This window comes from Ceratotherium simum, chromosome 8 (assembly GCF_057802395.1).
Source record: "Ceratotherium simum simum isolate JZ-2026a chromosome 8, ASM5780239v1, whole genome shotgun sequence".
In the NCBI taxonomy this organism is placed as follows: domain Eukaryota; kingdom Metazoa; phylum Chordata; class Mammalia; order Perissodactyla; family Rhinocerotidae; genus Ceratotherium; species Ceratotherium simum.
This window is the reverse complement of record NC_141907.1, coordinates 56,356,436-56,380,956: the sequence shown is the minus strand read 5'-3', so window position 1 is coordinate 56,380,956 and position 24,521 is coordinate 56,356,436. Positions and strand designations below refer to the sequence as shown.

General features: G+C 37.0%; 1 protein-coding gene across 1 annotated transcript in view; it reads left to right on the top strand.

Annotated features, from left to right (window-relative positions):
- The window catches only part of LOC101401188 (sulfotransferase 1 family member D1-like), a 45,957-nt gene extending 22,055 nt beyond the window's left edge, over positions 1 to 23,902 (top strand). Inside the window, 4 exon segments of the mRNA XM_004419225.2 lie at positions 14,448 to 14,574; positions 17,650 to 17,744; positions 21,053 to 21,231; positions 23,566 to 23,902. Of these exon segments, the coding sequence (XP_004419282.1) occupies positions 14,448 to 14,574; positions 17,650 to 17,744; positions 21,053 to 21,231; positions 23,566 to 23,680 (516 nt within the window). The 3' untranslated portion in view covers positions 23,681 to 23,902.
- The last annotated feature ends 619 nt before the right edge of the window (positions 23,903 to 24,521 follow it).

Below are 24,521 nucleotides of genomic sequence, written 5' to 3'. Positions count from 1 at the left end.
CTTATTTCATTTAACATAATGTTTGTGAGATCACTTCTTATCATGCTTGTTATCTTGTTTTTGTTTTGTTTTCTTTAATGTAGACTGCTGGATCACAAAATGTCGTACCCTGAGCAAAAGTTGCTCCTTAGAATTGTAAATTCTCAGGTCCAATTCAGGCCAGCTGAATCAGAAACTATGGGGATGTGGCCCAGCAATCAGTTTTAATAAGACTCCAGGCGAATCTGATTCATGCTAACGTTTGAGAACAACAGATGTAAGGCATTCCATTAAGTGTCTGTGAATAATCGACAGCTTACGTATTTTTCTATGGTACTATTGGTGGACAGTTGGGTTGTTGCTAGTTGTCAGTAATTAAAATGTGCAATGCACATTCTTATACAAGTCTTTCATTGCATATACATATACACATTTCTCTTGGTTTTATATCTTAGGATGGAATTGTTGGATCTTAGGGTATGCATTGTTCCAGGTGTAGTAGATATTTTCAAACATCTTTTCAAGTCATATGCACTAATTTGCACTTTAATATATATATAAAAGTCGAAGTTACTCCACGTCCTCATCAAAACAAAATATAGCTAAAAATATTTAATTTTAGCCATATTAGTAGGTGTGTGGAGACATCTCATTGTAGTTTTTCTTTGTGTTTACTTAATGACTAATTGGGTGAAGTACCTTTACAGAGTTTAGATATCTTATTTTCTGAGGTATCTATTCAAGTCTTTTCCTTTTTTGCCTGTAGGGACATCTTTCTTTTTACTATTAAGGTAGAAATTCTCCATATATTTTGGATACAAGTCCTTTGATGGGCTAATTGATTTTCTTTATATCTTAATTCAGTGTTTTTTCCTTTTTCATTTTCTTATTAATGTCTTTTACAGAAGTTCTTAATTTTGAGGTTAGTCAATATATCAGTTTTTTTTCTTTATGGTTACAGCTTTTTGAATTTGTTTAAAAAAGTGACTTCTCCAGGGCTGGCCCCGTGGCTTAATGATTGGGTGCGTGTGCTCCGCTGCTGGCAGCCTGGGTTTGGATCCCAGGTGCGCACTGATGTACTGCTTTTCTGGCCGTGCTGAGGCCGTGTCCCACATACAGCAACTAGAAGGTTGTGCAACTACAACATACAACTATCTACTGGGGCTTTGGGGGGAAAAAAAATGACTTCTCCAAAGTCGTGAAGATATTCTGCCTTTTGTTTACCTCTATAGGCTTTATTGTTAAAGTCATCACATTAACATCTAAATATGTTTAATATCTACAACGTAAGTAGCAATGTTCTTTTCTCTCTCTCTCTCTCTCTCTCTCTCTCACATGCACACACACACAAATATACCCACACTATTTTCTGAATGTTTGTTGCTAGTATATGGACATAGATCTTTTATCTTGAAACCTTTCCAAATTCACTTAATAGATTTAGTAGCCTTTTTGTAGATTCCATTCATTTTTTTATATAGATGATTGCGCTATCAGTAAATAGGAAATATTCTTACTTTCTTTTCCCCAATCTGGATGCCTTTTACTTCTTTTTCTTGTCTTATTGAACTGGATAGAAACTCTAATATAATATTGAATAGGAGTAGTGAGAGCAGATATCCTTGCCTTGCTCTTGAACTTAGGGAAAGTGCATGAGTATTTCACTACCAAATGTGACGATGTTACCTATAAGTTTTTTTGTATGTGCCCTTCATCTAGCTGAGGAAATTCCATTCTATTCCTACTCTGCTGAGTTTTTATCCAGAAAGCATGTTGGATTTTGTCTAATGTTTCTCCTATATCTATTAGGACCTATCATATGATTTTCCCTTATTTAAGTCTGTTAATATGATTAATTACGTCATTGATTTTCAACTGTTAAAATAACTTTGCACAGCTTGTGTTTAGGTATGATATATTGTCTTTTATATATTGTTGGATTCAATTTGCTAATTTTTTAAAAAATTTGCATCTTTGATCATGAGAAATATTGGTGTTTAATTTTTTTTTCTTTTAATTTTTTGTTTATTGCAGTAACATTGGTTTATAACATTGTAAAACTTTCAGGTGTACATCATTGTACTTCCATTTCTGCATGGACTACATCATGTTCACCACCAAAATACTAATTACAACCCATCACCACACACATGTCCGAATTATCCCTGTCACCCTCCTCCCTCCCCCCTTCCCCTCTGGTAACCACCAATCCAATCTCTGTCCCTATGTGTTTGTTTATTGTTGTTATTATCTACTGCTTAATGAAGGAAATCATACGGTATTTGACCTTCTCCCTCTGACTTATTTCACTTTGCATTATACCCTCAATGTCCATCCATGTTGTCACAAATGGCTGGATTTCGTCGTTTCTTATGTCTGAGTAGTAGTCCATTGTGTATATATACCACATCTTCTTTATCCATTCGTCCCTTGATGGGCACTTAGGTTGCTTCCAAGTCTTGGCTATTGTGAATAAGGCTGCAATGAACACAGGGGTGCATGTACCTTTGCAAATTGGTGTTTTCAAGTTCTTTGGATAAATACCCAACAGTGGAATAGCTGGATCATATGGTAGTTCTATCCTTGATTTTTTGAGGAATCTCCATACTGTTTTCCATAGTGGCTGCACCAATTTGCACTCCCACCAGCAGTGTATGAGAGTTCCCTTCTCTCCACATCCTCTCCAACACATGTTGTTTCCTGTCTTGTTAATTATAGCCATTCTAACGGGCGTGAGGTGATATCTCATTGTAGTTTTGATTTGCATTTCCCTGATAGTTAGTGATTTTGAACATCTTTTCATGTGTCTGTTGGCCATCTGTATATCTTCTATGGAGAAATGTCTGTTCAGGTCTTTTGCCCATTTTTTAATTGGGTTGTTAGTTTTTTTGTTGTTGAGATGCATGAGTTCTTTATATATTTTGGAGATTAAGCCCTTATCAGATGTATGATTTGCAAATATCTTCTCCCAATCGTTAGGTTGTCTTTTCGTTTTGTTGATGGTTTCCTTTGCTGTGCAGAAGCTTTTTAGTTTGATGTAGTCCCATTTGTTTATTTTTTCTATTGTTTCTCTTGCCCAGTCAGATGTGGTGTTTGAAAAGATGTTGCTAAGACCGATATCGAAGAGCGTACTGCCTATGTTTTCTTCTAGAAGTTTCATAGTTTCAGGTCTTACATTCAAGTCTTTAATCCATTTGGAGTTAATTTTTGTGTATGGTGTAAGGTAAGGATCTACTTTCATTTTTTTGTATATGGCTATCCAGTTTTCCCAACACCATTTGTTGAAGAGACTTTCTTTTCCCCATTGTATGTTCTTGGCTCCTTTGTCAAAGATTAGCTGTCCATAGATGTGTGGGTTTATTTCTGGGCTTTCGATTCTATTCCATTGATCTGTGTGTCTGTTTTTGTGCCAGTACCATGCTGTTTTGGTTACTGTAGCTTTGTAGTATATTTTGAAATCAGGGAGTGTGATACCTCCAGCTTTGTTCTTTCTTCTCAGGATTCCTTTAGCTATTCGGGGTCTTTTGTTGTTCCATATAAATTTTAGGATTCTTTGTTCTATTTCTGTGAAAAATGTTGTTGGAACTTTGATAGGGATTGCATTGAATCTATAGATGGCTTTAGGAAGTATGGACATCTTAACTATGTTAATTCTTCCAATCCAAGAGCACGGAATATCTTTCCATTTCTTTGTGTCTTCTTCAATTTCTTTCAACAATGTTTTATAGTTTTCGGTGTACAGATCTTTCACCTCTTTGGTTAAGTTTATTCCTAGGTATTTTATTCTTTTTGTTGCAATTGTAAATGGGATGGTATTCTTAATTTCTCTTTCTGCTACTTCGTTGTTAGTGTACAGAAATGCAACTGATTTTTGTATGTTGATTTTGTATCCATAACTTTACCATATTTGTTTATTACTTCTAAAAGTTTTCTGGTGGATTCTTTAGGGTTTTCTATATATAAAATCATGTCATCTGCAAATAGTGACAGTTTCACTTCTTCCTTTCCAATTTGGATCCCTTTTATTTCTTTCTCTTGCCTGATTGCTCTGGCTAGGACTTCCAATACTATGTTAAATAGGAGTGGTGACAGTGGGCATCCTTGTCTGGTTCCTGTTCTTAGAGGGATAGCTTTCAGTTTTTCACCATTAAGGATGATATTAGCTGTGGGTTTCTCATATATGGTCTTTATTATGTTGAGGTACTTTCCTTCTATACCCATTTTATTCAGAGTTTTTATCATAAATGGATGCTGGATCTTGTCAAATGCTTTCTCTGCATCTATTGAGATGATCATGTGATTTTTGTTCTTCGTTTTATTAATGTGGTGTATTACGTTGATTGATTTGCGAATGTTAAACCATCCCTGCATACCTGGAATAAATCCCACTTGATCATGGTGTATAATCTTTTAACGTATTGTTGTATGCGATTTGCTAGTATTTTGTTGAGGATTTTCGCATCGATGTTCATCAGTGATATTGGCCTGTAATTTTCTTTTTTGTGTTGTCCTTTTCTGGTTTTGGTATCAGGGTAATGTCAGCTTCGTAGAATGAGTTAGGAGCTTCCCCCTCCTCAATTTTTTGGAAGAGTTTGAGAAGGATAGGTATTAAGTCTTCTTTGAATGTTTGGTAGAATTCACCAGGGAAGCCGTCTGGTCCTGGACTTTTATTTTTGGGGAGGTTTTTGATTACTGTTTCGATCTCCTTACTGGTGATTGGTCTATTCAAATTCTCTACTTCTTCTTGATCCAGTTTTGGAAGGTTGTATGATTCTAAGAATTTATCCATTTCTTCCAGATTGTCGCATTGGTTGGCATATAGCTTTTCATAGTATTCTCTTATAATCTTTTGTATTTCTGAGGTGTCTGTTGTAACCTCTCGTCTTTCATTTCTGATTTTACTTATTTGTGCCTTCTCTCTTCTTTTCTTGGTGAGTCTAGCTAAAGGTTTGTCAATTTTGTTGATCTTTTCAAAGAACCAGCTCTTGGTTTTATTAATTTTTTCTATTGTTTTTTTGGTCTCTATTTCATTAATTTCTGCTCTGATTTTTATTATTTCCCTTCTTCTACTGATTTTGGGCTTTGTTTGTTCCTCTTTTTCCAGTTCCTTTAGGTGCATTGTTAGATTGTTTATTTGAGATTTTTCTTGTTTGTTGAGATAGGCCTGTATTGCTATAAACTTCCCTCTTAGAACCGCTTTTGCTGTATCCCATAAATTCTGGCATGTCGTATTTTCATTTTCATTTGTCTCCAGGTATTTTTTGATTTCTTCTTTGATTTCTTCGTTAACCCAGTCGTTGTTCAGTAGCATTTTGTTTAATCTCCATGTATTTGTGGCTTTTCTGATTTTCTTCCTATAGTTGATTTCTAGTTTCATACTGTTGTGGTCAGAAAAGATGCTTGGTATTAGTTCAATCTTCTTAAATTTATGGAGACTTGTTTTGTGGCCTAATATGTGATCAATCCTGGAGAATGTTCCATGTGCATTTGAAAAGAACGTGTATTCTTCCATTTTTGGATGGAATGCTCTGTATATATCTACTAGGTCCATCTGTTCTAGTGTGTCGTTTAAGGCCAATGTTTCCTTATTGATCTTCTGTTTGGATGATCTATCCGTTGGTGTAAGTGGAGTGTTAAAGTCCCCTACTATTATTGTGTTACTGTCTATTTCCATTTTTATGTCTGTTAATAATTGCTTTATATATTTAGGTGCACCTACATTGGGTGCGTAGATATTTACAAGTGTTATATCCTCTTGTTGGATTGTTCCCTTGATCATTATGTAATGGCCTTCTTTGTCTCTTTTTACAGTTTTTGTTTGAAAGTCTATTTTGTCTGATATGAGTACTGCTACCCCAGCTTTCTTTTCATTGCCATTTGCGTGGAGTATCTTTTTCCATCCCTTCACTTTCAGTTTGTGAGTGTCTCTAGGTCAGAAGTGTGTCTCTTGTATGCAGCATATATATGGGTCTTGTTTTTTTATCCAGTCAGCCACCCTATGCCTTTTAATTGGAGCATTTAGTCCATTGACGTTTAAAGTAGCTATTGAGAAGTATGTACTTACTGCCATTTTTTAACTTTTTTTTTTTTCTCAGTGTTTTAGTAGTCCTTCTCTGTTCCTTACTTCTTCTATACAGAATTGATGGTCACTTTAGTTTGACCTCTGTCTGAAAGCTGTACTCTTTAACTCCCCTCCTCTCTCCTTTTATGTTTTTGATATCACATCTAACCTCTTTTTTGTGCATTTGTATCCATTACGTTCTAATCATGGAAATAGATAATTTTTCCTATTTGTGGTCTTCTCTTTTCCCCTTAAATCAGTCCCTTTAACATTTCTTGTAGCACTGGTTTCTTGGTGACAAACTCCTTTAATTTTTGCTTATCTGGGAAAATTTTGCTCTCTCCTTCCATTTTGAATGATAACCTTGCTGGGTAGAGTATTCTTGGCTGTAAGTTTTTTCCTTTTAGCACTTTAAATATATCGTGCCATTCTCTTCTAGCCTGTAAGGTTTCTGCTGAGAAGTCAGCTGATAGCCTTATGGGGTTTCCTTTGTATGTAACTTGACATTCTCTTGCGGCTTTTAGGATTCTCTCTTTATCTTTAATTCTGGACATTTTGATTATGATGTGTCTTGGTGTGGGCCTCTTTGGGTTTATCTTGTTTGGGGCTCTCTGTGCCTGCTGTACCTGGATGTCTGTTTCCTTCCTTAGGTTAGGGAAGTTTTCATCTATTATTTCTTGAAATAGATTCTCTGCCCCCTGGTCTCGCTCTTCTCCTTCCGGGACACCTATAACACAGATGTTAGTGCGCTTGATGTTGTCCCAGAGGTCCCTTAGACTGTCCTCACTCTTTTTAATTCTTTTCTCTTTTACCTGTTCACCTTGGGTAATTTCTTCTAGTCTTTCTTCCAGCTCACAGATCCGTTCTTCTGTATCCTCTACTCTGCTTTTGAGTCCCTCCAATGAATTTTTCATTTCCTGTATTGTATTCTTCATTTCTGATTGGTTCTTTTTTATATCTTCCATTTCTTTGTTGACATTCTCACTGAGTTCATCTATTCTTCTCCCCAGATCAGTGAGCACCCTTAACACTCTTAGTTTGAACTCTCTGTCGGGTAGGTTGCTCATTTCTGTTTCACTTAGTTTCTTTTCTGGGGTTATGTCCTGTTCCCTTACTTGGAATGTATTCTTTTGCCTCCTCATTTTGCCTCTTTCCCTGTGCTTGTGTCTACGTATTAGGTTGGTCAGCTACGTCTCCTGCTCTTGGATAGGTGACCTTATGTAAGTGATGCCTTAGGAGGCTTCCGGTGTGCTTCCCTCAGTTCTCAATGTTCCAGGGGTGGCCCCTATGTGGGCTACGTGTGTCCTTCTGTTGTGGCCTGTTAGCTCTCCCTATAGGCGCCCAGGGAGGCTGAGTTATGCTCCTGGCCAGCTGTTGTAATGTTCAGCTGCTTGTAGTTGTTGTGGGCCCTTCAGTCTCTTTATCAGGTCTGGGGAGCCCCAGCACAGTTGGCTATAAGTTCTAAAACCACACTTGTGTTGCAGTATTTCTTTTAAGTGAGTAGGCCCCCAGTGTGGCAGGTTGTTAGGCTCAGGGCCTTACAATTGCTGTAAACCTCTAGCCTATTAGGTCTCTTGTCAGCTCTCTGAGGATTGCAGCTGGGTGGGGCTGGCCTCAGGCACAGGAGCACCCAATTGTTTCAGGCTTTGGAAGGTGGGGCAAACCCCCTATGTGGGTCTTTGAGAAGCACAAGTCTTCTGCAGCTGACAAGCCCTGTTGCCCACAGGTCCACACACACAGTCAACACAGTCCTGTCCTGTGTGAGCGCCCCGACCTCCCCAAGTGGACCCAGACTCTCCACGGCGGGAGCCCCACACACTCCACCACCACCCCACACTCTCCACCCGCTCCTTGTGCACACCCTGCCCCACTCAAGTCAGCTCATTTGCCAGGCTGCAGAGAATCCAGTCACCAATCTATGCAGGCCCACAAGTTGCCTGAGGGCTTGTTGTTGGGTGGGGCCAGTCTCTAGGGTGGGCTGCCTGCCCTGGCTGAGCTGGATTAAATCGGTGCTCTAGCGGGTGGAGCAGACCCTGGGCTAGTAGGTGTCAGGGAGAACTCCAATGGCGTCTGTGTCAGCACGCTCACACCAGGCCACAACAATGGCCGCCGCCAATGTCCCAGTCCCTGGAGAGGTCTCACCCCTCACCGAGATGCACTCAGGGCCTATTAGGTGAGTCTCTTGTCACTGAAGCACTGTGCACCTTTCTTTCTAGTGATTTTAGGATGCTTTCTGGAACGGGTGAGTTTGTGCGTGGGCCCTTTAAGAGCCAGTTTTAGTTTCTTTGTGAACTGGGTTTTCTGGGGGTGCTACCCAATGCTTTAGTAGCAGGCACAGTCAGATATTATGCCACTGGTGTCGATTGTGCTGGGTCCACAAAATGCCCACAGTGGGGGCGCTCCCCGGCTCAGGACCCCCCGCCTCCAGGGAGGCTGCGTACCTGTGAGCTGCTCCCGGCGGCCGTGAAGCTGGCGGCTTGTGAAGGCGGCGTTTTTCCTCTCCAGAAGGGAGTCTCTGCCTCTTCTACCCCAGTTAGGATTGTCTGTTGTTGCAGGAGCTCCTCTTATCCAGTTTTCAGTTCTGTCTCAGGGGTAATTTTTCCACGAGTAGTTGTAAATTGGCTGTGTCCACGGGAGGAGGTGAGTTCAGAGTCTGCCTACGCTGCCATCTTGACTCCGGTGTTTAATTTTTTTTATTGTAATTTATTCCTTATTAGGTATAATTCCTTTGGAATTAGAGTAATACTGGCCTCATAAGATGAGTTGGGAGATATTTACTCTTTTTCAATTATCTGGAAGTGTTTGGTTGAAATTGGTATTATTTCATTATTAAATATTTTTTACAATTCACCAGTGAGGCCATCTAGGCCTGGAATTTTCTTTCTCTGATAAGGTTTTTAATTACAAATTCAATGTATTTAATAGAAATGGAATTATTTAGGTTACGTATTTTCCTTGCACGATATTTAGTAGTTTATGTCTTTTCAGGAATTTATCCATTTCATTTAAATTGTCAAATTTTTGTAATAAAGTTGCTCATGATACTCCTTTAATATTCCTTTAATATCTGTAGAATCTGTACTGATGTCATCTTTTTCATTCTTCAAATTTTTCTATCAGTTATTGAGAGGAGGATATTGAAATCTGACTATAATTTCTTTATTTCTCCTTGGAATTCTATCTGTTTCAGCTTCCTATAAGCAAAATAATTCAATAAGCATATAATCAGTAAACATTTATGGAAGTGCTACCATGTATACCAGATATTGTGACTGTCGTTATAAATGCAAATGCAAATGAGACATTGTCTGCCATCTAAGAGCATGTTATTTTATTTAATTTCTGCGAATACCATAGGGCTTTGTCTGCTTGCCAGTCACTTTTCTATGCCCATATTACGCGATGGTTTAAAGTCAGTGACGTCGGGCTGGCCCCGTGGCTTGGTGGTTAAGTGAGCGCGCTCCACTGCTGGCGACCCGGGTTCGGATCCCGGGCTCCCACCGGCGCGCTGCTTCTCCGGCCATGCTGAGGCCGCGTCCCACATACAGCAACTAGAAGGATGTGCAGCTATGACACACAACTATCTACTGGGGCTTTGGGGGGGAAAAATAAATAAATGAAAAAAAAATCTTTAAAAAAAAAAAAAAATCTTTAAAGTCAGTGACGTCTGCCCTATATAACATATGATTCTATAGAATACCTAAGTAGTCAAAAAAAAAACAGCTATATGTGAAAAATAAGTACATATCAGTAAAATAAGTGCAAATACATGAAGTCAAAAAGGATTCTATGGGGCAAAGACATCTCATAGATGAAGAAAACTTTGATCAGCATCCTAAAGAAAGAGTAAGTTTTTTCAGATGTACAAGGACATTATACAGAGAGAAAATTGCATGTATATAGGCTAACAGATGTAAAAAAGCAAAGCATGTGTCAAATTTTACAAGTAATTCAGTGTGGCTGAAAAATAAATCTGGGAATGTTGGTAGTCACCAACCCTAGATTTGAGAAAGGTGTTTAGAGTATGCCTTAACCCCAGCACCTTTAACATAGTGAGCAAAATAGCTGTTGTTTTTCCTTTGAAAAATTGGCTGATTATACTCTCAATCTTAACATAGAAAAAGTCTTTGTATATGGGTTTATATATGACTTCCTTTTTCTTTCAAAGTCTAACTAAAAACAAAAGTAATAAGGAAGTAGGAATATAGTTTATCATCTTAATTCCAGAAGTAAAAATCCATGGAAGCCCCAGAAACACATGGCCTTGCTATTAAGAGAACTGGGGGATATCTTCAGGATAGCCTTCTATCTACACTGAGGAAAGCAGAACAGACCTCACTGAGAAACTTAGAGGTAACAATGACAGGAAAAGAAAACAGTTGATTCATTACCACAGTCTCTTGATATTGAAATAGAAACAATAGAATGTTTATAAGGTTTAGTGTTTTCTCAAGAAATTACATCAGCAACAGAGTCTTAAGCCTTAGAATTCTATACTCAATCTTTTGAAAAACTCCTTTCCAGCCATTCTCTTCCTCTCCCCATCCTTGTCCCAGAATATGAGAACTACTACCAGTGACTTGGGAATATAAAATTTCTCATTCTCTTTTCTCATCAATTGGAAGAGAAGAATGAAGCTCTAATTCTAGTTAGATGAAAGGTTTCTTCCCAAATGCATTTTTCCTTAGAAATATATTTGCTGCATTGGTGGCTGAAACCTCGGTATTTATTAGATGTACTTCAGGGGACAAGTAGGCTTAATGGATTTCAGTGAACTTGCCTGAAAATCTAATTTCCAATGAAGCATAACAATGTCATTTCTTTTGGGAAATATGTTCAAAATTTCTGCCTTCAAGTATACTTGAGGATTTCATACATAAAATAAATTTTAATCTCACACCAATCATTATAAACATCAATGATTGTTATGTAGCCATGACGATGGACAGAATGAAGAATGTTTAATCTTTATTGACTAAATTTACCCAAATAATAATTTACTTTCAATGAAAAATATGGCATTTTTCATCTTTAAAAAAATTGCTTCTTCTTTTTATTAGTTTTAATAAGTGATACAGAAGAATATTCTAAACTTAAGAACAATATTAGTTAATTTTTGTTAATTTCATATTTACTGTAATTCTTATTATACTTGGTGTTCTATGTTTCAAGAGATATTTTTCTTTTCAAAGGCTAAAGAGAAAGCAGGGATGTGAGAGATGAGAAGTCTTTGTTTTAAAACCATATGTAGTTGTGAATATTCTAAGTCAGGACATAGATATAAACACCTAGATGAGGAAATAGGAAAGAGAAATTAAGCATTCTGACAATATAAGCAAAAGTTTACAAGTTACAGTCATGGTGGCATATAAGGACATCTCGGTCAACAACAGACCACATATACAATGGTGGTCCCATAAGATTATAATGGAACTAAAAAATTCCTATGGCCTAGTGACGTCATAGCATTTGTAACATCATAGCACAGTTCATTACTCATGTGTTTGTAGTGATGCTGGTGTAAACAAACCTGCTGCACTGCCAGTTACATAAAAGTATAGCACAGTCAATAATGTATAGCACATAATACTTGATAATGATAATAAGTGACTATATTACTTGTTTGTGTATTTACTAGACTATACTTTTATCCTTATTTTAGAGTGTACTCTTTCGACTTAAAAAAAAAGTTACTGTAAGACAGTAAAAAAAAAAGTTACTGTAAGACAGTATGCCATGTTATGCCAGCAGCCTCATACATCTTGTGTTTACTGCATCTCTTGATTGCATCATTTTCTCTTGTGCTTGGCTTAATCTTGTGTTGTTCTGTTCATCATTGCCCTTAAGCATACAAAATCCACTGTCAATGTGGCCAGTAAAAGGCCACATTGAATGATTGACCTAGAAATAAAATTAAAAGTGATTAAAAGCAACAAAGGTGAAAAGTCAGTGATGGTTATTGTTCACCAGTCAGGCATGTCCCATTCCACTGTAGCTACAATCTTGAAGAACAAGAAGAAAAGTGATAGTAGCTGTTAAAAGATCTGCTTCATTGGAGGCAATGAAACTAGCAACAGCAAAAAAATTCAAGATGGATTATATCATACATGGAGAAACTTCTAATGACCTGGATTGAATATCAGACACAGAAGTGTATCCCTCTCAACACTATGATGATCATGGCCAAGTAAAAATTTGTTTGTGATGTCAAAAGAAAAGGCTGGACCCAACTACGATGTTGAATTTATTGCTAGCTCTGGGTCATTTAAATGATTCAAGAATCATTATTCATTACATAATGTGAAAGTGAGCGGTGAGTCTGTGAACGCTGATGCAAAGGCAGCTGAAGAATTTTTGGAAACTCTAGGTAAGCTGAATGTGAAGGGAAATGACTTGCCAGAGTAAATATTCAGTATGAATGAAACTTCCTTATTCTGGAAACAGATGCCTGAAAGGACTTCATCCGTAAGAAGGCCAAGTCAATGCCAGGTTTCAAGTCTCTTCAGGACAGGGTATCTTATCAGTCTTGTTTGGGGGCAATGTTGCAGGATACAAAATTGAAACCCTTTGTGATCTGGCACAGTGAGAAACCCAGGGCCTTCAAGCATGTCAATAAACACACACTGCCAGTGTACTATAGGAGCAATAAGAAGTCATACATGACCCAGCTCCTCTTCCAAGATGCCCTCCTGAATTGCTGTGCCAGCAAACTGGAAAAGTACTATTTGGAGAATAACATATTTTCAAGATTTTGTTTATTACTGATAATGCTTCTAGACATCCTCCTTTTATTAGTGATCTTCATCCCAGATGCTTCAGTACCAAAGCAGTGTTTCTCCCTCCAACCAATGGATCAAAGAATTACAGCAGCTTTTAAGGCCTACTACCTGAGAAGGACATTTGCTAACCTATTGCTGCAATTGAGAAAGACACTGAGAAGAAACTAATGCAATTCTGGAAGGATTACTGTATCTATGACTGCATCAAGAACGTTTCTTGGGCTTGAGATGATGCCACCAAGAATTGTATGATTGGTATCTGAAAGAAGACACTCAAGAGGGTTGTCCATGACTTCAAAGGATTTTCTAAAGGTGGGGAGGTTGCAAAAATTAACAAGGCTGTGGTTGAGATGTCAAATAACCTTAACCTGGATATGGATGAGGATGACACTGAGGAGCTCTTAGAGGTGGTTCCTGAGGAAATGGCTAAGCAAGAGTTAGAACTGGAACAGGAATGCATAGATGAAGAAGAGGCAAGAGAAAAGGAAACTGCAGGAGAAGAAAAAGAACTTTCAAATAAATTCACAGTGAAGGGTTTAGCAGAAAGTTTTGCAGATCTCAACAAGCTCCTTAAAACGTGGACCCTAACAACAAAAGTTTTCATTAACAGAGAAGAATGTTCACGGTGCATTATCTGTTTTCATGCAAATCTATGATGAAAAAAAGGAACAAATCAAGCTAAAAACCGTGGCCATATTTCTGAGAAGAGTGACACTTCCTCAAGAAGAGCTTCAGGGAAGTCCTCAGGAGATATTCCAGAAGAAGGTATTGTTATCACAGGAGATGACAGCTCCGTGCATGTTATTGCCCCTGAAGACCTTCCAATGGGACAAGATGTGGAGGTGGAAGACAGTGATATTGATGACCCTGACCCCATGTAGGCCTAGGCTAAAGTGTGTGCTTGTGTCTTAGTTTTTAACCAAAAATTTTAAAAGGTAAAAAAAATTAAAAATTATAGTAAAAATCTTGTAAATAAGGTTATAAAGAAACAATATATCTTTGTACAGCTGTACAATATGTTCATGTTTTAAGCTAAGTGTTATTACAAAAGAGTTAAAAAATTAAAAAGTTTATAAAGTATACAAGTTACAGGAGCCTAAGGTTAATTTGTTATTGAAGAAAAAAATATTTTTTTATAAATTTAGCATAGCCTAAGTGTTTATAAAGTCTACAGTGGTGTACAGTAATGTTTTAGGCCTTCACATTCACTCACCACTCACTCACTGACTCACCCAGAGCAACTCTGAGTCCTGCAAGCTCCGTTCACGGTAAGTGACCTAAACAGGTACACCTTTTTTTGATCTTTTATACTATATTTTTACTGTACCTTTTCTATGTTTAGTTATATTTAGATACACAAAAAAACCATTGTGTTACAATTGTCTACAGCATTTAGTACAGTAACACACTATGCAGGTTTGTAGTCTAAGAGCAATAGGCTATAACATATAGCCTGTATATGTGTAGTAGGCTTTGCCATCTAGGTTTGTGTAAGTGCACTCTGTGATGTTTGCACAACAATGAAATGGCCTAATGATGCATTTCTCAGAACTTATCCCCAAATTAAGTGACACATGATTGTATTAAAGAATAGAAACAAAACGATGATTTCCCATATCTCCCCACAGATGGTCTATGTGGCACGGAATGCTAAAGATGTGGCTGTGTCTTATTATTATTTCTACCAGGGGGCAAAGATGCACCCAGAGCCTGGCACCTGGGGGGAGTTCCTGGAGAAATTCTCTACAGGGAAGGGTGGGTCCGACTCTTACTTTAATCATGCAGTTTCATAATGAAAAGTCTTTTTTTGCAAGGAAACATAAAATTCAAATATAAATCTTGTGTTTATTATAAACCTAACATGTGCCCAAAACTATACTAATGCATTAGGAAGACTATAGTAGAGGCAGAACACACAGCCATCTCTCCTCTTTAAGGACTTTTGGGGAATATGTGACACACAGATTTTTCAGTCCTTAGTCTTATTGTTTCATTAGTGCTTAGTGACACTGATAAACGCTTTCTTCTCTTGCCGTCCATGCCATTGTATTGTCTTGATTTTATGCATATTTCTTGGGCTCTTTTTTTCCTACCATTTCTTTATTTTTGTTATATAAACTGAAAATTCTTGAGTGAAGATTTTATTCTCAAGGCTCTATTTTTCTACCTGTGTAGTCTCTCTTTCAGGGAAACATATTTATACCTATGGTAATAACTCTACTTATAATTCTCATAGAAACATTCTCCTATAAAAACTCTTTTTCTAAGGCAAATACATCTCAATGGGATCTTGCAAATTTTTACTCCTGCTATTGCTTGGATCATTCTCTGTCCATGTCTACTCATTTGTATCATTATTAAAGTCTAACTCTTCTTCTTAGATTCAAATATACTCTACTTCCTTCACAGCCCTTTCTTAACCTCTCCACCCCAAGGATTTTCTCTTCTTCTTTCGCTCTTCTAGGAACTTCCGTACCACTTATTGTCTGAATTACTCAGTATCTGCCATCTTGCTCTTGTAGTTTTATTTATTAGAAGTTATATTTGTTTGCTAGGATGACCATAACAAAGTACCACAGACTGAGTGGCTTAAACAACATAAATTTATTTTCTTATGGCTCTGGAGGCTAGAAGTCCAAGATCAAAGTGTCTTCAGAATTGACTTTTTCTGAGACCTTTTTCCTTGGCTTGTAGATGGCCATCTTCTCTCTGTGTCTTCACATGGTCTTCTCTCTGTGCATGTCTGCATTGTTATTTCCTCTTCATATAAGGAGACCAATCATATTGGATTAGGACCCATCCTAGTGATCTCATTTTAATCTAATTACCACTTTAAAGACACTATCTTCAAATATAGTCACATTCTGAGGTATTGAGTTTGGGACCTTAACACATGAATTTTGGGGTGGACACAATTCAGCTCATAACGCTCTTCCTTCTGGCCCCCCAAAATTCGTGCCCTTCTTACATGCAAAATGCATTCACTCCATCTCAACAGCTCCTACAGTCTTAATCTATTCCAGCATCAACTCTGAGCCTAAAATCTCATCTAAATATCATGTAAATCAAGTATGGGTGAGAATAAGGTATGATTCATCCTGAGACAAAATTCCTCTCCAGCTGTGAAGCTGTGCAACCAGATAACAAATTATCTTCTTCCTAAACACAGTGGTGGGACAGGAATAGGATAGCCATTCCCGTGTGAAAAGAGACATCAGAAAGAAGAAAGCCTGAAACCTAACTGGGCAAAGACCATCAGATTTCAAGGCTCGAGAATAGTCACCTTTGGCTTCATGTGCTGTCATCCAGGCCTCCTGGGATGGCCCTGCCCTCTGGGCCTGTGCCCTCTGGGGCTGTGGTGGTGGTGGGAGGCCTGCTGAGCTCTAAACCTTCTTTGGGGTCATTCTTCTCTTTCTTTGAAAGACAAAGCATGTTTGCAGCCAGATAGCTCTATTGGCCCATTTCTTACCTGCAGAATCCCATAAGTCCAACAATCTTCCTGCATTTTGTCCTGCCTCTTATCCCCTTCAGTCCCAACTGACGGTGTTTCTGCTGAGATAGTTGATTGGATCCAAAAGTCACACACCTAATCTCTTCAGTATAAATTGTCCAGCTACACCCTCAGTGTTCTCTCCAGAGCATACTGTCTCATTTTTTTGGAATATGGATAAGCTGAGAATTTTATAAATCTTTACATTCCAGTTCTTTTTTGCTTAATAATTTCTTCTTCAACTTATCTCTCTCAGCTCACATTTTACTGTAAGCAGCAGGGAGAAACCAGGCAATGCCTTCAACACTTTGCTTAGAAATCTCCTCAGCTAAATATCCAAGTTCATTGCTTACAAATTCTACTTTCCACAAAAAACTAGAATACAATTTTACCAAGTTCTTTGCCACTTTATAACAAGAATTACCTTTCCTCCAGTTTCCAATAACATATTTCTTATTTCTGAGGCCTCACCAGAAACACCTTTAATGTTCATGTTTCTATCAACATTCTGTTCATGATTATATATGTTTCATAAGACAGTAGAAACTTTGTCTCCGAGTCTTCTCTTTTTCTGAGCCCTCACTAAAATTACCTTTAGTATCCATAATTCCACCAACCATCTCTTCAAGGCAATCTAGGCGTTTTTCTAACAAGCACCTAAAAGCTCTTCCAGCCTCTACCCATTATCCAGTTCCAAAGTCATTTCCACATTTTTAGATATTTGTTACAGCAGAACCCACTTACCAAAATTTGTATTAGTTTGCTGCGCTGCCATAACAAAGTTCCACAGACTGGGTGTCTTAAACAACATAAATTTATTTTCTCATAGTTTTGGAGGTTAGAAGTCCAAGATAAAGTGTCTTCAGGGTTAGTTTCTTCTGAAGCCTTTCTGCTTGTCTTATAGATGGTCATCTTGAATCTGTATCTTTACATGGTCTTTCCTCTGAGCATCATCTGTGTTGTAATTTCCTCTTCTCATAAGGACGTCATTCATATTGGATTAGGGATCACCCTAACGACCTCATTTTAACTTAATTACCTCTTTAAAGGTCCTATCTCCAAATTCAGTCATATTCTAATGTACTAGGTGTTAGGACATTAACATAAGAATTTCAAAGGGCCGCAATTCATCCCATAAGAGAAATATTTCAACCTTTCTAAGTAGATTATGAATTCAATGAGAATAGAGGTTATTATTCTCTTATCTTACCATCTTTTTTTCTTGAATTAATAAGTAATCAATGTGAATGTATTGATAATGGTGACTTGGGATAACGTTTAACAATTCTTTACTTCACGTAAATAGTTTTAATTTTGCAAACATTTTTTTTTCAATTTAGTGGCTTTTGGTTCCTGGTGTGACCATGTGAAGGGCTGGTAGGAGAAGAGGAAAGATTATTGTATCCTTTACCTATTCTATGAAGACATGACAGAGGTAAAAGGCAACTTCGATTTCTTCTTTATTTTTTAAGGAAATCTTTCCTTTCCTCTTGATCTGTAAATATTGCTAATCTACTATCCTGTTAATTCTGCCTTGAAAATTGATCTTTCACTCAATCCACTTCTTTCTATCACTGCTCCTCCCTATTCTAGTTCAGGCAACTATCTGGACTTACTTGAACTACCTCATTTTGCTTCTATTATCCACTCAAGAGAGAATGATCTTGAAATCCAAATCAGAGTATGTCCACTCTCTTCTTCAAATATCTCAATGGCTTCTGTCCTTATGTGAAATATAGAATTATTAAGCTAATTTATACAGTTCGGCATTATTTCACCCCTATCTCTCCAACCTCTTCTGGTTTCACCTTTCCCTTTCTCACTAAGTGAGCCTACTTGAAACATTTTTTCCCACTATTTTCAGATGAACCTCTTCTCATCCTTTATGTCTTAACTTAAATGTTACCTCTCCACAGAGTTCTTTCATGTCCGGAATGTCAAATAATCCACCTTGTTATTATCCATTAAAGTCTCTTTTGCTGCTATTGTTGTTTTCATAGTATCTACCACTATTTCTAATTATTTTATGTATGTATCTCTTCACTTATATTTTGTTGATTGCCTTTACTATAATGTAAGCTCTTTGAGTGTCTCAACTAAAATTATCTTGTCTATGATTGTTCCCCCAAGTGTAAGCACAGTAGGGCAACAATGTAATTTTCTTATTCAATCTATAAAAACATCTAGCTTTATTTTCTCATCTTCCATCTTATTGTTAGCATGGAAAATAATTCACTGATTTGATCAAAACATTACCTTGATCTGATTGTTTAAACGGTTCATTTAAGAAATATTCCACATCTATTATATTGAATGTCTCTCAGATAGCATGTTTACACCTCCTCTTTTCTCTTCAAAATAGTGTCTAGGTGTGTGGGGCAGAGGGTAAATTATACAAGACGTTATAAGAATGAGAATGATTTGGAATCCCTGCAAGCAATGTCTACTGATTCCTACCCCAAAGTCCTTAGAATGATTTCCTTTATCACCTGAATTCTGGAGCCACACTGGCATTCAAAACTGAAATCTGTAACAGGTGAATCTCTTACTCTGGTTTATCTACCTCAATTTTCTCAGGGTCTAGTAGCCTTGACTCAACTTCATCTTGGTCCTTTAGGTTTCCCTAAATTCCTTTAGACAACTATGACTACCATTCATCTCTTATTTGGGAAATCTATTCTACAACCTCTAAGGAAGTCACCAGCTAAGGTGACCTCATCTGGAAGATTCCTTAGTCAAATTCTTAGCTTCTGCTGCATCCTGTTTAAACCACTTTGCACCTGTCACTCTGGATTATGGTGATATATTACCCTAGTTATGGATCTAGAATCAACAGGTAGTGGTTGGACGGGTCTTGAAGAGGATAGGTATTATCTTGAAAGGAAACTTCCTACATTAGGTCGTAATAAGGTCTTCAAGCAAAAGAAGTTTAGTTTTCTCAAACATGGGAGAAGAATCTGCATCTGCTGGCAAAAAAGGCTCAAAATGACTCAAGGGTTGCAGAGTGTCTGTGTCATCAGATCCACCCAAATAGTCTCATTCCAAGCTTGAGCAGTCCACCCTTTCCCCGTTATTCTTCCAATTAACTTTCACCTGATAGACTTAGCACAATTTCTTAGCACAAGAAATAAATTCTTTTAGAGCTAGCACATAAATTTTTTCTGGTTCTGTTTCGACGAATTGAGATGGATAGCTGAGGAAATCTAAACCTTAGATTGCTTTTCTGCCCAATCTCACCAGATCACTAAGATTATGGGTCTCTACCTCAGTTTGGTTTGGACCACCGAGAAGAAGAACAACTCCCCAGTGGGTAGAAGGGCACAAACTCATTGGCCTGAATGCCACCCTTTCATTCTATCTAATGTGGTGTCCTATGTACACTCTGAAGCACAGAGAAGGGAAATCAGAAGAAATACATGAAAGGATCTCTCCTTTTCATTGTTGACTCTTTCTCCTCCCCCTCATTCCTTAGGCTAGAAAGTGGATAGAATTTTATTTTACTTTCCTCCTTATATACTCATATTAACAAAAAATCTATGTAGGTGTGAGAGGTAGAAAGAGTATTTTTTTTTCCGCTATAAGAGAACTCTTTGAGATGGGTAATCTATTCTTTTTTTTTATTGAGATATAATTGAATCTAACGCAATATTAGTTTTAGGTGTACAACATAATGATTCAATATATGTATATATTGTGAAATGATCACCATATTGTCTAGTTGACACCCATCAGCACACATAGTTACAAATTGTTTTTTTCTTGTGATGAGAATTTTTAAGAGCTGCTCTCTTAGTTACCTTCCAATATACAATACAGTATTATTAACAATCATCAACAATTTTTCTGATCTAAGAGGAAAAACTTTTAGCTTTTCACCATTGGGTATGTTAGCTGTGGGCTTGTCCTATGTGGTCTTTCTTGTATTGAGGCATGTTCTCTCTGTACCCCCTTTATTAAGAGTTTTTATCACAAATGGATGTTGGATTTTGTCAAATGCTTTTTCTACATTACTGAGATGATCATATAATTTTTAACCTTCATTTTGTTGATGTGGTATATCACATGGATTGGTTTGCAGATGTTGAAATTATCCTTGCAACCCTGGAATAAATCCCGCTTGATCACGGTGTATGATCCTTTTAGTGTGCTGTTGAATTTTCTTCCCTAGTATTTTGTTCAGGATTTTTGCATCAATGTTCATCAGGGATGTTGGATCGTAATTTTCTTTTCTTGTAGTGCCCTTGTCTGGCTTTGGTATCAGGGTAATGCTGGCCTTGTAAAATGAGTTTGGAAGTATTCCCTCTTCTGCTTTTTGGAAGAGTTTGAAAAGGATAGGTATTAATTCTTCTTTAAATGTTTGGTAGGTAATCTATTCTTGATGTTAGATATGCTAAAAAAAAAAAAGAAGATCAAGGGATTTTGAAAATTATAGCTTGTGATAGTAGCAGCTTGCTTTATCACCATCTGTTATTTTACAGCTTAATTCTGTTTTTGAAAGATTCAATATTAACCCAATCTTTTTCTTTGCTTTTTTTGGGAAAAATTTAATCTTCCTTCTAACAGATGGTTCCCTGGTATAATCTAGAATAAGATATGTACTTGGAGAGCAAAATGAAATGTGCACAAAAAAATGTAAAATTACTTCCTCTACCTCATTGAGATATGTAGAACCTTATTAAATGTATTGCCTATTTCATGACTAAACCTACCAGAAATAATCCTTTTTCTTTATATTTTCTTTAGGATCTAAAGTGAGAAATTCAGAAGTTGCTAAAGCTTTTAGGTAAAGACCTGCCAGAAGAAACTGTGGATAAAATTCTCTATCATAGCTTTTTCAAAGTGATGAGGCAGAATCCTAGTGCAAATTATACGACTGTACCGAAATGTCACATGGATCATTCTGTATCTCCCTTCATGAGAAAGGATGAGAACATTATATACTAGATTCTGTAGAGCTTGCTAGTCACATCATGGAGAGTGTAGGGTTGCACATAAGAGTAATATTATAGGAAATGCTGGGGAGAGAAAAATTTAGAAAAAAAAAAAACCTTAGAGGAAATAGTTTGTGGCAAAGAAACTATCACCGCTGTAAGCCTAACCTGTTAGACAATTCCTCTAATGAGAAATGTTTACTCAAAAGCCTATGCGTCGATAAGCATGAGCCTTGGCACCCATTGCTATATCAGAAGAATGCCTCTCATTTGTCTGAATTATCTAGGTATTCTTCGTATTCCTTAGAAATTTTTGCTGTGGTAGGTAGTTAGCTTAAATGATGTTAGAAGTATTAAATTAATAAGAGAAAGTGTCAACTCCTTTAGGTTATTGCTATGGTTATGGTAAGTCATTGCATCTTCAGCATTGAACTCAATAGCAAGCATCTTGCACCAAATAGTCCTTTAATAAAAATGTGTTGAGTTGAATTGCATGTGTGTGTATGAGTGTGAGAGAGAGAGAAATTGATTCTGTTAGTTGTGCATGTATTAGTCAGCTTTGCTACAAAAAAACCCAAAAAACTCCAATAATCTCAATGGCTTAAAACCACAAGAAGCATTTTTCATTCAATGTTGGTGGATGTTGGCCACCTGTGGCTGCAGCACTTTTGCTCAACTCTTTTTGACTGATCGGTTTTGTTTGGCTCTCATAGGCTCAGCCTCTGATGTCTTTTTTTTCTGAAACCCAGCTAAAAGAGCTGCCCATTCGTGGGATATGCCCAATATCATGGTAGAGAGGAAGAGCAAGAAAGGTGGTGAAAACTTGCAATGCCTTTTAAAGTTTCTGTTCAGATGTGGTATATATTGTACTTATTCAAATTCCATCAGCCAAAGCTTATCAAAAACCCAAGCCTAAAGTTAATGAGGCAAGAAGGAATCACACAACATGTGACAATGGACAGAGATGTAAAATCTTCTTACAGTAAAGGAGAGAGAGAATCATTGAATCATTAGTATAATCTAAGACTGTTTTGGAGAAACAAGTGTTTTGATGAGAGCCTATAAAGGGACTATTGTGGGTAATTTTAATTACAAATGTGTCTTCATGCATCTTAGAGATGTTTTTTAGAAAGTTAGGAAGTATGCCATAGATAAGTCTTGCTGGGAATTTCCGGATCTCAACCAGGTATGATTTTGCCTGCAAGGGGATGTTTGGCAACATCTGGAGACATTTTTAATAGTCATATATAGGGGTATGCTATTGGCATCTAATGTGTAGAGGCCAAGGATGCTGGCAAACATCCTACAATGCACAGGGGAACTCCCATATCCCCCCAACAAAGAATTGTCTGGCTTCAAATGTCAACAGTAGAGATCTAAGTAAATAAAATAAAATGTCAAGTTGAGATATCCTGGGCCAGATTGACGAAGTTATTTTGACATGTTTTCTTCCCTTTTTTTTTCTCTAAAACTTGGCTTCCAAATGTGTCTTCTGGGTTATCCTGTGAGATAGTCTATGAAAATGGCACTATTTTTTATAAGATATTCGTTTCAAATGCTGTTCTGTATCCTTTCTTCAAGGTTTTAGATATGGTTAGTGTTTTGAAGATTGAACAATCCTATAATAAAGAAATATAGTTAATTACATTTAACCCACTAATTTCCAAATGTTACTTGATCATAGATCTGTTTTCATAAATTATCATTTGACATTGGAAAATGTAGTTTTAAAATGACTAAAAACTTCTCTGTAGACTTTATTAAGAAAGCTCTTGAATCCAAAGAGTAAAGATTTTGAGATATTGGATTTTCTCCCAGTGTCATTTATTGAAGCTATTTAAGGGACTATTTCTTTACATAAGGTACTGAAAAAAATCCCTGGAGATTTTTGGAAAACTAAGAAGGCCTTGGGGGCCGGCCTGGTGGCGCAACAGGTTAGGTGCGCATGCTCCTCTGTGGCAGCCCAGGGTTTGCCGGTTCGGATCCCGGGCGCGCACTGACGCACCGCTTGTCAGGCCATGCTGTGCTGGCATCCCATATAAAGTAGAGGAAGATGGGCACAGATGTTAGCCCGGGGCCGGTCTTCCTCAGCAAGAAGAGGAGGCTTGGCAGATGTTAGCTCAGGGCCAATCTTTCTCACAAAAAAAAAAAAAGAAAAAGGCCTAGGAGTCTGGGAGCGGCAGTAGGAGGTGAGGAATATAGTTATGGAGTAGATATGACATTCTAAAGTTAAAGGTTTAAAAATACAAGTATGGTAATTCAAATTAAAATTGGTCTTAGAAGGAAATTTTACAGTAGTGTCAAATTTACCATTTCTTTCTTTTCAGGTATTTCAGGAGACTGGGAGAATCAGTTCACTGTAGCCCAGTATGAGAGATTTGAAAAAGATTATGAAAAGAAAATGAAAGGGTCCACACTGCAGTTTCGTTCAGAGATCTAAGAAATACCTGTTCTTTCACCAACTCATTTAGTTTGCACTTAAATTAAAAGAAAAAAATCCCTTCAAACATTTGGTGAAAGGAAATTCTGTATGTGATGTTCCTTATGTACTAATATTAGTGGTTTGTAATAGAATATTCAAAGAATTTCAAAGTCTATATTTGAAAAGTTAATACTGTCTGTATGATTTTAACTACCTTCTGCAATGTTTTTACTATTCTTAAAGAAGAATAATAAAATTAAATTTAAAATCTATAAATTTACCTGCTTTATTTTTTAAACACAAGTTCTGGGTCATTGAACTGGCAAAGAAGATATTTAGGGAAGTCTTCAATATGGATAGAATAGAACCAAAATATCTCCTTAAAAAGGCTTTAATTTCTCTTTGTTATATGCTCAGGATGACACCAGTGTAATAAAAGATCAATGACAATTTTGTGAAAGAAGTTCACTGAAATGTATTGCCCTAGAATGCTTTACTATAGATTAAATTTTGGATAGTTTATTAATCATAGTCTTCTACTGTTATAGTTTATATGTTAATGATCTAAACTAGCACCAAGAAAGTAAACAATAAATATATGTTATGGAAGTATTGTTTGCATAATAATGCATTAGCTCCTGTCAGACAGAATAATCAATAGTTATCATTATATAAACTAATCAAAATTTATTAAATACCTCCTATGTATAATATGCCTTAGAGATAACAATAAATAAAATACGAATCCTGAATTCAAAGAACTTTAAGCCAGGTTAGGAATAAAAAGAAATAATTTTAAGAAGAACACAAGAAACCGCCACAATACTAATAGCTGACATTTATTGAGGGCTTGCTAGAT